Source organism: Kockiozyma suomiensis (assembly GCF_038497685.1).
Source record: "Kockiozyma suomiensis strain NRRL Y-17356 unplaced genomic scaffold V2V93scaffold_8, whole genome shotgun sequence".
Classification (NCBI taxonomy): Eukaryota; Fungi; Ascomycota; class Lipomycetes; order Lipomycetales; family Lipomycetaceae; genus Kockiozyma; species Kockiozyma suomiensis.
Window position 1 is genome coordinate 227,720 of NW_027117671.1, and position 12,639 is coordinate 240,358.

The 12,639-nt window shown below is 45.0% G+C and overlaps 5 protein-coding genes across 5 annotated transcripts; 1 reads left to right on the forward strand and 4 right to left on the reverse strand.

Moving 5' to 3' along the window:
- Window positions 1–260: 260 nt before the first annotated feature.
- On the reverse strand, window positions 261–2,669 carry V2V93DRAFT_370603 (uncharacterized protein). Its single transcript, XM_066910309.1, has one exon. It carries the CDS (start codon window positions 2,316–2,318, stop codon window positions 342–344), a length of 1,977 nt encoding a protein of 658 aa, XP_066765252.1. The 5' UTR covers window positions 2,319–2,669; the 3' UTR covers window positions 261–341.
- An 87-nt stretch (window positions 2,670–2,756) lies between these two features.
- V2V93DRAFT_370605 (biotin-protein ligase) lies at window positions 2,757–5,045 on the reverse strand. Its single transcript, XM_066910310.1, has one exon. The coding sequence runs from the start codon at window positions 4,941–4,943 to the stop codon at window positions 2,808–2,810; it is 2,136 nt and encodes a 711-aa protein (XP_066765253.1). The 5' UTR covers window positions 4,944–5,045; the 3' UTR covers window positions 2,757–2,807.
- A 290-nt stretch (window positions 5,046–5,335) lies between these two features.
- Window positions 5,336–6,421, reverse strand: V2V93DRAFT_391487 (uncharacterized protein; the record flags this gene model as incomplete). The annotated part of the gene is made up of 1 exon (XM_066912442.1): window positions 5,336–6,421. One exon carries the CDS (start codon window positions 6,419–6,421, stop codon window positions 5,336–5,338), a length of 1,086 nt encoding a protein of 361 aa, XP_066765254.1.
- Window positions 6,422–7,935: 1,514 nt separating this feature from the next.
- Window positions 7,936–10,231, forward strand: V2V93DRAFT_370607 (pyruvate kinase). The gene is made up of 3 exons (XM_066910311.1): window positions 7,936–8,104; window positions 8,176–8,220; window positions 8,349–10,231. The coding sequence occupies exons 1-3, from the start codon at window positions 7,996–7,998 to the stop codon at window positions 9,734–9,736; spliced, it is 1,542 nt and encodes a 513-aa protein (XP_066765255.1). The 5' UTR covers window positions 7,936–7,995; the 3' UTR covers window positions 9,737–10,231.
- V2V93DRAFT_370611 (tRNA synthetases class II-domain-containing protein) lies at window positions 10,149–12,497 on the reverse strand. Its single transcript, XM_066910312.1, has 3 exons — window positions 12,276–12,497; window positions 11,269–12,203; window positions 10,149–11,211 (listed from the first exon to the last, which is right to left on the reverse strand). The coding sequence occupies exons 1-3, from the start codon at window positions 12,427–12,429 to the stop codon at window positions 10,234–10,236; spliced, it is 2,067 nt and encodes a 688-aa protein (XP_066765256.1). The 5' UTR covers window positions 12,430–12,497; the 3' UTR covers window positions 10,149–10,233.
- Window positions 12,498–12,639: the final 142 nt, after the last annotated feature.

Genomic DNA, 12,639 nt, shown 5'->3' on the forward strand with positions numbered 1-12,639 from the left:
CTGGGGCGTACTCGAACGTCATCAAATACTGAAGTTGAATCGCTAGAACTATCTGTCATCCGCTTGGCTGCAGCATTCTTATTGCTTTTCACAGGAGGTGATAAGGGACAATAAAACACCTTTTACTCGCTAGCTTTTGTATAGGGGTGCCTATTTCGAGAAATGATATAGAAAGAAAAGTTGAAAGAATATACACTAACCAGTACACTCACTTAATTCACAAAACTTGCCCAAGTTGCAAGGCATTGCCAAAAAAGATCCCCAAAAACTTCCAAATCAAATGCAACAAAAGGAATGACAATAACATGCAGAAAAAATAATTTCCTAAAGCGATAATAATGCTATGTAATAGTTTCAAACACGACACCTTTAAACCATAAGTTGTAATTAGATTCATAGCTCCTGATTGAAACTGGAGATCCGACCCATGGCATGTAAGAATGTTCAGGCGCGCCAACGAAATCAGCAGCGCGTGCCGGAGAAGGATTTCTAAACAGTAAAAAATGAACAAGAACAAATCCGTTGTGGTCAGGATCCTCAATCGAGGCAACTTGAGCATGCCATCTTTTTGCATCTGCCATCAGAATTACCTCGGTATTAGTTTTGATGGGTATAAGTCTGAAGTATTCACGGAAATCTTCGCGAAAGTAATTGCGTAGATTTACTTGAATAATTATTCTATCCGGATCAATCTCCCTCTTGCACGTACGCGCCCCGGTAACAGCAATCACGCTGTTCAAGTCTAGCATGAACAGTTGGGGCATGGCATTTAAGTGCTCAGCAGTATACTCAAATCGGGTATCGCGAATAGTAATCTGACCAGGTTCTCCAACATTCAAGCTCCTGACAATATCTCCTTCCATATTCCTAATCGTATCAATCCAGAACTGGCGGGCTATATGTCGTTTCTGGAACTCTCGCGCCTGAAACACAAATTGTACCTTGTGAGAAAGAACGCCACAGACAACCTCTACGAAGAAAGAAACAGATCCAGGATTTTCAACAGCATTTGACAGTACTCTCACAATAGCATTTGGGCCGGGATCGGCTGGTTGATATATAAATCCGGTAGTATTGAAGTCAGTGGACAGTATTCGATCATTGTCAGATACAACACAGTCATAACTATCATTGGCGTACGAGTATAAATTCATCACCGAGAGAAAATCATTCATATACACGCCAGAATCAGCAGTCTTAGTGAACTGGACTATAGTAACGACACTGGGACTGAGTGCGTCGCGGGCGGCAGTTCTATTCGGAGATTTCCCGGATCCATATTCACCAAAGATATGAGCGCGCACGTTGGGTAAAAAAACAGAACCTAAAGCATTGTGAAGAGCAGATAAGACAGATTTGACGTTGAACATCTCTCCATCATAAAGAAGCATAACTTTTCGGCGCTGATAAACACTGCTGGTAACAAGTAACTCCCAATCAGGTTCGCCTATCACCACCAATAACACATGCGGATCATAATCCGTAATGAGCGACATTTTGCCAAGAAAACTAGGAACTGTGGATTTAGGCGCCATGTAGTGAAATTTGCAAGTGGTATTTCCGTAGCATCCAGGGCTTTGATACTGCGAAAATCGATGACTGACGCCATGATTATTCTCAACAATGAAGGAGAACTGTTGCGCGAAAGTTTCCTTTTCGACTTCAGATAATGCGGGCTCAGCATTAAACGTAGCACACGTATTTGAGTCAGGACTTCCTTCACCTGATAGTGACTCTGTCAAAGACGGAGGAGTACAGCTGTTGTTATGCAATTCACCACAGATGTACAGCTGATTGATCAACGAATCAGAATTCATGACAAGAGGCATCACGGGGACCAACTCCTCTGGAACATAACGTTTTGGAACATTCATCTCATTATAGAATCCAGCTCCGCTACCAGCCAGCATTCCGTTTTGTTCACCATTTCGAACTGGAGAATAGTGACGTTCGGGTCGGATAGGAGGATACGGAGAAGTATTTTCAAAACCTCTATTCTCGAACGGGAACCGCTGATTTGAATAATACCATGAAAAAGACATAAGCCTAACTATCTTCATTTTCTCTTGCGAATTATCATGCCAGTTGAATGTCGAGCTTGAAACGCGTTGCTCAATCTGTCGCGAAACACCATGTTCAGTGGAAGTCGTCGCCAAAGAACCGATCGTTTGATGAGGTCTGGAGATAGGACCTACAGCAGTCCTCAAAGCTCCTGGATTGGCTATACATGGTCTTTGAAACTCATTCAAGTTGCTCGGTGGATCGTAAATAGTGGCTGCATTGTACGTATTTGGTGGGTGGATGTTGGACAGCATCATTAGACAAATTGATTGAATGATATGTATTCAGACTCGAAGCTCGTATCGTGCAGTCAGAACAATATAACAAAATTAACCAATTATGTATTGCTCTTATTTATTAGCAGTATAAAAAGATATGCATGTAAGGAATAAATATATAGAGAGCTGGAAGTCAGCAATATTGTACAACTGAACAGATGTGGAACGAGAGTGTTTAAAGACCATTTGAAATCAGACTGGCGTCGCTAGCCATATAAATACATGTAGTGACAGCGAGGGAACCGCTCGAGCTCTTCTTAAGATCAACAACGCGTCAGTCATTTTCGCTCCTTGGTTCCTGAATCGTCGTCAAGAAAGTAACTCCTTGTTCGTGGCTGAAGTCCGGAGTTAGCATGTGGCTACCACGTGAGTGTGCGGATCCCGCCTTATCTTTAGTACATTATTCGTTACAAGGAATTTAGTATGATAGTCTATTTTATTTCATTTTATCGAGTCTTACATTTACCTTTATGTCCCCTTTCTTTTCAAAAGTCCCTTCATCATATCAAAAGAGTTTCCATCCGGCTGTAAAGAATATTTCTTACCAGTAGGTCGCCTATCAAACCCAAGCTCTTCCACCCGCAGCATTCCATAGTCCATAGTTATACCTCTAATAATAGCACTAGTACCACCGTACATATCCAGTCGAACAATGGCGTTATTGTGTAACCAGCGCGAATAATAAAGCTGCTCAAAAGGACCGAAGCCGCTCGTTTTAAACGTTGTATACATTTTCTCAAAAAAGCGCATAATTCTCGCAAATAAAACTTCTACTTTGAAAGCTCGAATTGCTGGTGATGCAGCTTTCCTTCGCTTCTCGTTCAAAGCCGCAACAAGCGAATTAAGCGATGTGGACGGTGCTTCGTTTGCAGTGTTAATGCCACAGCCAACTACTAGTAAATACTCATTGTCAATGTAATTACTGTTGACGAGAACTCCGGCAAGTTTAAGGTATTCGGGCGGTAAATCACGCTCATGGCGAGATACCGCTTCGTCGAAAGCTGGGTTACGAGCGTAGATATCATTAGGCCATTTGAGTCGCACGTCGAGTTCTTCGCATCCAGGACCGTAAGCACGGATTGCCTCGACAATAGCTAGTGACGCAATGTACTGAATGAATACCAGTGGTGCCACTGATTGAGCCGAGACGGGATGTCTAATCACGATTGAAAACGCTAAAAGACCAATTGGTGACACCCAGAAGTTTCCTCCTCGACCTCGGCCAGCTACTTGGACTGTGGCCGTATTAACGAATCCTGTAGGAAGACGGCGTAACAGACTGACGTTACGGTCAAGCATCGTAGAAGTGGAAGTGACGACCTCGGCGTACTGAATCACTGAGCCAAAAGTCTGCCGAGCTGATCCGGGAGGCACCAGTTCCTTATAATACAACGCATGGTCAAAGTACGGCGTCTCATGGTGAGTAGGAAACGTCCTGATATATTTCTCGTCATGAAAGTACATGACACTGTTCTTCACCACCTTATCCAAATCTGCTGGTATCGATTCCTCTTCTTCTGACTCTTCAGTAGGCAACGCTTCAGCCACAGCACTTAAATCAAATATCGAATCGGAGACATTCGAGAAAATGAAAGTATCGTTTTCTCCTACATGCTTATACTGTTTGGCCTCTTTCGACTCAGTGTGCATAGCAACTGGCTGCAAAAACCCTTCGTCTTTCTTGAGAGAAGTCCATATATCATCGATTTTTTCCTTATAGCATGAAGTCATATACAACGTAGTCGGTAAAGAGGGCGAGTCTTGCGTGACATCTGTATTGACCTTCAACCCCAACTTTAGCAGCATGGCCTTCAAAAACTCGATCCGCTTATGATTATCAGCCAGCAATCGCTGAACCAAATCTCCGTAAAATGGAGGCATAGTAGGATCTGTCTTTCGTAATCGCTTGGGAGAAAATTCGGGATGAGGGCCAGTCAAAATAACTGATCCTTCGCCGCACTTTATGTATACCACGGCGGCATCACCACCTTGAACTTGAACAGGTTCACAGTAACGAGCGAGAACAGTCACGTTCTTGCTAGCAAACGAATCAGCATCAACAAAAATTCCTCCTCCATTATAATAGGAAGAGAAAATGTAGTCCTCGCCTTCTTCAGATATAGGATTATTCTCATCCGTCACAAGTCCTGGGAGGGCGTCTTTTTCAACTTTTATCTTTGCCGCTCGTGCTCCAGATTCGGAGTCGTATACGAATCCAGGAAATGCGGTTCCACGATCAACGCCCGGGTAAAATTTAAGTTGACGCGGTCCAACAACTGCATAAGCAGGATTTCTCTCTTCGAATTCAACTCTTGAAGAGCCAAAATATCCTCCAGCGCAGAACCCAATGAATGCGCCGCCTTGCCGAACAAAAGCTGAGATCTTGGAAGTACCAGCCCCATCAAGAGCTCGACAGTAAGGAAGATCTGCGCCTCCGGGAAAAGCAATTAAAGAAGTCGAGTTCTGCCATGGATCTGACAGAAGAGCTGGCGCATCGATGTTGATCACAGCGTAGTTGGGAGAAAGCAGAGAGCGAAGCGCAGAAGTACACTGCGCAACGGACTCTATGGTCGTTCCCGGGCCACTATAAACTAGTACATTCATATTTATATTACAAAGAGGAGATAGAGACAACCGTAAAATTTTGTGGGTGCAAGAAGAAGAGAGAAGACGCCGGTTGTCTTAAGATAGTTGGGATGAGTTCAGGTCACCGTTGGGGAAGTCAATAATGCCGCGTTAATTGTCTACCCCCTGATTTTGCGTCGGATCAACTACACTGGGAAGGTCGGCCAATTCAACAAAAGTTGATCACTCATCCGACTGTCACTTGCTTGACTTTCACTCTTCAAAACTCGTATCGAGATTTATTTAGCTTGACTATGAATTTGACTGATTCTATTGAATGACACAACTATATTATCATAATACATTATAAAGCTGTTCTCTCTGCTATATTCATAATCTATAGTCTATTGGCATGCGCCTCAAAAAGACATTTAATAGTACTTTCCCTTCAAAGCTTCAGCGTAGGGATAGTCAGTATATCCGGTAGGGCTCTTAACTATGTAAAAGTTATCGCGGTTATAAGGAGTCAAAGGTATGCCTTCTTTGATTTTTGCAGGAAGATCAGGGTTGGAAATATAGTACCGTCCAAAAGCAACTAGCGAGTTTTCATGCTCCTCAGCGTACTTGAGAGCAGTTTCTGGTGTAAATCCGCCGGCAGCCATCCAGACACCCGACCAGAGTTTGCGGTAATCTTCGGTGGTTTCGCCATCTTGAACGTCACGGTCGGCATTTCCTGAGACACGAGGCTCGACGACGTGCAAGTAGGCAAGGTTAGGATGCTTTGCTTCGAGCTGAGAAATGACGTACGAAAAGGTAGGATAAGGGTCGGCCATTCCCATTCCTTGGAAATGGTTGAAAGGCGAAAGACGGATAGCGGTCTTCTTCTCACCAATTGCGGCACTGACTTTGTCAATGATATTGAGAGCAAAGCGAGCTCTGTTCTCAGCCGAGCCACCGTAGATGTCTGTACGCTTGTTTGACACATCCTGAAGGAACTGATCGACAAAGTATCCATGAGCTCCGTGGATTTCGACACCGTCAAATCCAGCGGCAATGGCATTCTTGGCTGCAATTGCATGCGCGTCTTCGTATTGAACAATTTCTTCAATGGTCAATTCTCTAGGAACACTAGGGACGCTGTCATCTTTGATGGGACTAGCGCCTACGACAGTAGGCACCTTGGTTCCTGGGTTGACACGGCCAAGACTCCAAATTTGGAGAAAGATGTAGCTGTCCTTTGCGTGGACTGCATCGGTAACTTTCTTCCAGCCGGCAATCTGAGCATCAGTGAAGATACCGGGAACATTTTCGTATCCACCAGCAAAATCAGCCGCATCGGTTGCTTCAGCAATCAGAAGAGTTCCAGGAAGAATGCAGCGAGAGGCGTAGTGCTCTGGTACAAGGCTTTCAATTGGACTTTGGTTGTCTTCAATACGGTAGCGTGTAAGTGGGGCCAATGTAATACGGTGTTGCAGCTGCAAGTCACCTACTTTGATAGGTTCGAATAGAGCGGGCATAGGGTCAATTGATTAGAAAATACGAGTATGAGAGAAGATTGCGGAGGGTACTACTGTCTAAAAAAAAATCGATTGCATGGGAGCATAGCAGATTCTAATTCTCGGAAATTGACATATCTCCGACTCGCTCCGATACGCCAGTAACTACCGATACGCCGCAGCCAGTTGTGCCCTTGAAATCAGGCCCAAAACAAATAAATACGCGCTCTTGTATATGCGCACGTGACTAATTCATGGCCAAGTCAACCAACCCAATTCACTGTATATTAACTATTAGAGTATTTTGCTCTCTTTGAATGCTATTGCAACTTGTACTTATAATTGCCTTAAATCAAAATTTTGTAATTTGCGTTCCAATCGTTGCTAGCTGTTGCCAGGCGACATACGAGTAGCGGCGGCGGAGCTATACTAGGCTAGATCCCAAGATTGCTTGATGAGTCGACTATGCTTATCTATGCATGGGGGTGATTACTGCTAAAAACTCTCAGATCAGATCGGAAAGTTCTGTGTTGTGCAGGAAAAAGCATACATGAGGTGGTTGTGGCAGAGTAGCTGTCACTCTACCACCAGTTGTTAGATTGACGAAGAATAGCTGCCTCTTCCTAGTTTCTATCTCCATCCTCCCCAGTGATCTAGTGCTAGCTGTCTTCAAGTTGAGCCAATGGTCTGCCTATCAGGGTAATGATGATGGTGACAATTCAAGACCGTCTGGACAGGTATCAACACCAAATTACGGTTTTAATTTGCGGACCGGCGAAGGTTGATCAGATCAAATGAACATCAGAAACTCCCAGGCACCAGAGTTGATTGCATAGTAGATGATTAGCGAGAGTTAGATGGCAGCACTTGAATGGACAGTTTCTTTTCGAATCAGAGTCTACAGCAAATACTGATAGATGGGGTGATATCATAGATCAGCTCATTCCAAGAGGAGAAGGGATTCCAAGGGGAGTCCGCCTTGGTGGCTAGGATTGCGGCGAAATATGGCAGCTTATCATCACACTAAGAGCAGTAAGATCCAGTAAGATATGGCAAATGTTGTCAATTTCTATAATTGAGCAAGACAACAACTGCGAAAAAGAAGTCTCATAACCTGGCGGAAAAACAGACAGAGACTGGCCAATAGCAACGCGACTCAAGACCGACGTATCAACAGCGACTGACAAATAGCACGAGTAAATCCTGTCACGGGCTCTCCCAACCAAATACTGGGAAGTCCTCCATCATATGCCCGGAAGAGTCAGAACCAGCGATTGTTTGCTAATATAAAACAGAAGAAAGCAGCTATTTCCAAATAGCACTTGACAAAATACAGCCAGTGATTGGCGTGCCCTTCTGTTTCTCTCAGTCCGCTGTCGAAGAAAATCTTTGCTATCAGGCTTGATTTTGCTGCACAATTATCGCGTGTTTACGCATTTAAAACCATAAATATGCCATTTTGTGTAGCTTTACGTGCCTGAGCGGCCGCTTGTAACCGCCGCACTGCCTATAATAATCTACCCTCGCCGCCTTCGCCGCGCTCTGCCCCTCCTACCTCATCTCTCTCTCTTCTCCATTTTAAAATCTCATTCACGATGATCTTCAACGAGCAAGCTTCCTCCACTCTTGAGTGGCTCTCGCGCCTCGACACCAGCTCCACCCCGGCCAGAAACACTCGTCGTACCTGCATCATTGGTACTATTGGTGTGTGCCTCCCATGCTTCTTCTTTTATCATCACCTTCCTCTCTTTTCCTCATTCTAACCCTCTCCACAGGTCCCAAGACCAACTCTGTCGAGAAAATGAACGCTCTTCGTACTGGTATGTTTTTCTTCCCTTTTCTTCCTCTCTTCGGCCTCTGACCGTGGTCTACTCGGTCATCTGCCGGTCTGGTCGACGTATAAAAAACTTCTGAGCCGCACAACTGACAACGCCCCCCACTTGTTTAGCTGGTCTCAACATTGTGCGCATGAACTTCTCCCATGGCTCCTATGAGTACCACCAGAGCGTTATTGATAATGCTCGTGCTGCCGAGGCTGCTCAGCCTGGTAGACCTCTTGCCATTGCCCTTGACACTAAGGGCCCCGAGATCCGTACGGGCTCTACTATCGGCGATGCTGATATCCCCATCGCTGCTGGCACTAAGATGATCATTACCACTGACGACGCTTACAAGAACAAGTGCGACAACACTATCATGTACCTTGACTACGCAAACATCACCAAGGTGATTGAGCCTGGTCGTATCATCTTTGTTGATGACGGTGTCCTTTCCTTCAAGGTCGACTCGATCGAAGACGAGAAGACGCTCAAGGTAACGTGCCTCAACAACGGCAAGATTTCCTCGCACAAGGGTGTCAACCTTCCCTCCACCGATGTTGACCTTCCTCCTCTGTCTGAGAAGGACAAGGCTGACTTGCGTTTCGGTGTCAAGAACAAGGTCCACATGGTCTTTGCCTCTTTCATCCGTCAAGGATCTGACATCACCGCAATCCGTGAAGTCCTCGGAGAGGATGGAAAGGAGATCCAGATCATTGCTAAGATTGAGAACCAGCAGGGTCTCAACAACTTTGACGACATTCTTAAGGAGACTGACGGTGTCATGGTCGCGCGTGGTGATCTTGGTATCGAGATCCCTGCCTCTGAGGTCTTCATCGCCCAGAAGATGATGATCGCCAAATGCAACCTTGCTGGCAAGCCTGTTATTTGCGCAACCCAGATGCTTGACTCAATGACTTACAACCCTCGTCCCACTCGTGCTGAGGTCTCTGATGTCGGTAACGCTGTCCTTGACGGTGCTGACTGCGTCATGCTTTCTGGTGAGACGGCCAAGGGTTCTTACCCTGTCGAGGCCGTCCAAATGATGCACGAAACCTGCATTCTCGCCGAGATGGCTATTTGCTACCCCCCTCTCTTCAACGAGCTGCGTCAGTTGACTCCCCGTCCTACCGACACCGCCGAGACTATTGCCGTCTCCGCTGTGTCTGCCTCATTTGAGCAGCAGGCGAAGGCCATCATTGTGCTCTCGACCTCTGGTACCACTGCTCGTCTTTGTTCCAAATACCGCCCTACTTGCCCTATCCTCATGGTCACCCGTAACCCCGTCGCCGCTCGCTACTCTCATCTGTATCGTGGTGTCTATCCGTTCGTGTACCATGGTCAGAAGCAGACCGATGCTGCCAAGTGGTCGGAGGATGTCGAGCAGCGTCTCAAGTGGGGAATGGACCAGGCGGTCGACCTTGGAATCCTGCAGCGCGGTGAGGCCGTCATTGCCATCCAGGGATGGACTGGTGGTCTCGGTCACACCAACACTCTGCGTGTGTTGGAGTGCGTTTAAGTTTTCTCGCCTTTAGGTGAAAATGTTATTTGAGATGACAGAAGTTAGAATGAAGAGAAAGTAATTTATGACAAAAATATGCGGTTTGGCGAGTTCTGAGTGCAGCGCGGAGGCAGATAAGCGCAAACAGAGATCTGTTTTCATAACCTCAGTTGCAAGCAAGTTGCTTCGACTAGTCTTGCTATTTCTGTTTTTCGTTATAGAAGGATTTATTTAAGTTCATGTTTATTTTAACTGGGTTGATCCCTTTTATTGCGCTTTGCCTGCTTCACATTAAAACTGTGCTGAGTCTGGATGATAGAAATTTTTTCCTTTTTTTTCTGCTTGTTTTATCTTGAATGTTCGCGGGATGTTTATAAAATCTTATGTACTGCTGGTCAGTCTCTTGGACGTGGTTTACACCTGTTATTTTATACTAGTCAATTTCTAATATTAACAAAAGTTAGAGCTATTGTTCTATCTAAATATATTTACAAAGTACAAAAGAGAAAAGAAGATCACTTGGATGACCGGCGGTTTAAGTGATATACTGCCAATGCGGCATCAGTAACTTCACTAGGACTTCCTACAACCGGATCAGCTCCGCTTTGTGTCTTTGGAAACGCAATAACATCGCGAATCGAGTCGGCGCCGACGATAATCGCACATAATCTATCAAATCCGAGCGCCAGACCCGCATGGGGCGGACATCCCATTTCGAGTGCAGTAAGTAAATGCGCAAAGGGATTCAACGGGTCAGGGATTTGTGGATCGGTAGAGATATTTGGGATTCGAAGGAGCTTTGCCAGGATTAGTCTTTGTAGAAGAGAATCGTGTATACGAGCTGATCCACCGCCTACTTCGACGCCGTTAAGCACTAGATCGTAGTGCTGGCCTATAACTACTCGCGCGTCTACTTGTCTGTCGTGCTCAATCGCCGCAGTTATCTCAGGCAAGGATGAGAGTGCTGGCATAGTGAACGGATGATGCGTAGCCGTCAAATTATCATAATCAAACTCAATATGACCACTGACGACATCAGATTTCTCGACGGGTGTGAATAGTGGGAAATCAACAATCCAGACAGGAGAGTATGTGTCTGAATGATGAATCCCTGTCTCGTAGAGAACATGAAGACGTTGTCGACCTAATGGTGTCGGGTTCTCGAAGGGCATCGTCTGTCGCGTACACGCGTAAATAATATCGCCTTGTCGAATATCATTCTCGAACGCTATCTCTTGTGCAATAACACCAAGTTCAGATTGAGACTTGAATACAAGATTGAACTTTTGTACGCATTGTTGGAGCCATTCAGTTGCAGAGTTTGTGTCGGTGATGGTGAACATAAGGGGAGTGCGCAGGGTTGGATATGCTTCGGGAGCTGGTGCTATTGTTGGTATCGGTGAGTCTGCAGCAGGTGGACGATAGACTAGAATTTCAAAGACGCTGTAATCTTGATGATTCGTGGCGATTGCAAATTTACTCAAATCAATAATCTAATGAAAATGAAAGATTAATCTCCTGGCTAATAACTGTAAAGGTGAATACAATACCTGCATGGCATCCCGGAGATCAGGCTTGTCGATTCCATATTTCGACATTGCCTCCAAATAAGTCAGACGAGGAATTGGAGCTGTCAAGTCAATATCTTTGACTTCTCTCCAAAGTCGAATAATACACCTTTCAACCACATCCATCACGTCCTCCGCGCCAGCAAAGCCCATTTCAAGATCGACTTGCGTAAACTCTGGCTGTCGATCGGAGCGCAAATCCTCATCTCTAAAGCACTTTGCAATTTGAAAATACCGATGCACTCCGCCTGCTATGAGCAATTGCTTATATTGCTGCGGACTCTGCGGCAGAGCGTAAAATTTGCCCTCGTTAGCGCGAGAAGGTACAAGGAACTCGCGTGCTCCTTCTGGAGTTGATTTGAAAAGTAACGGTGTTTCGACTTCTATGAAGTTGTCTTGCCTGATGAATTGATCACGAATAGACATTGCAATTTTACTTCTTGTAGCTAGTGCATGTTGCAATTGTGGTGTTCGCAGTTGTAAATATCGATCTTTTGCATCCCATTCTTTCGCATCCCGAACTTGTGATGCAAGATCATGAGGATGGTTTAATGGAGTAACCGAAATAACTTTAACTTCATATTCATTAGTCCCTTCGTGTCTCGCTACCGTTCCCTCAACGCAAACCGGTGTCTCCTGCTTCATCTTTGAAAGAAGCGCACCAGTCTGATCGCCTTCTTTCCCAAACTGAACTAACTGAATAGTTTGCGGTCCTTCATCAAATTGCACACCGCGCAAAATCGCAAACGTTAATTTCTTTGATAATTTTCTCGGTGCAGCATCTATCCATCCATGAAGCACAACTTTTGGCGGCGTACTACTAGTTGACGATGATGAGGATGATGATGAAATAAAGGAGGAGATATTTGGATCTTTGTATAACTGAGCAACTGAATGCGTAGCTCGCTTGAGCTTGACTAAACAATTTCATATAGAATAAGCTAAATCCCTTTATTAAATATAACAACATATAAATAACGAATACATACAGCGCTCCGCTACCGCGGAATCTAATCTCGTCTCAGAAGTTGACGATTCACTGGAATACCTCCTCACTCCACCAAATCGTCGACAAATCACTTGACTCTGACGACAAGCCAATATCTTCACAGAAGAAAAGACTGCCGAGAAAAGTGATCTCATTTGGCAATTGTAAGTCCAGTCTCGGTTATATTTAGATGGAGATACGTCGGTCGCTCTTTTCGAAAATCTATTTGTATTTTGGTTACTCGGTCGGGATGTTTAAAGTTTACATGCTGCATTTTCGTATATAGATGTCACGTTTATGCGCATAATTACATCGGGTTAGGTCTAATATACAGACAGTATGCCTGACCGCTTTTAATTTGCAGC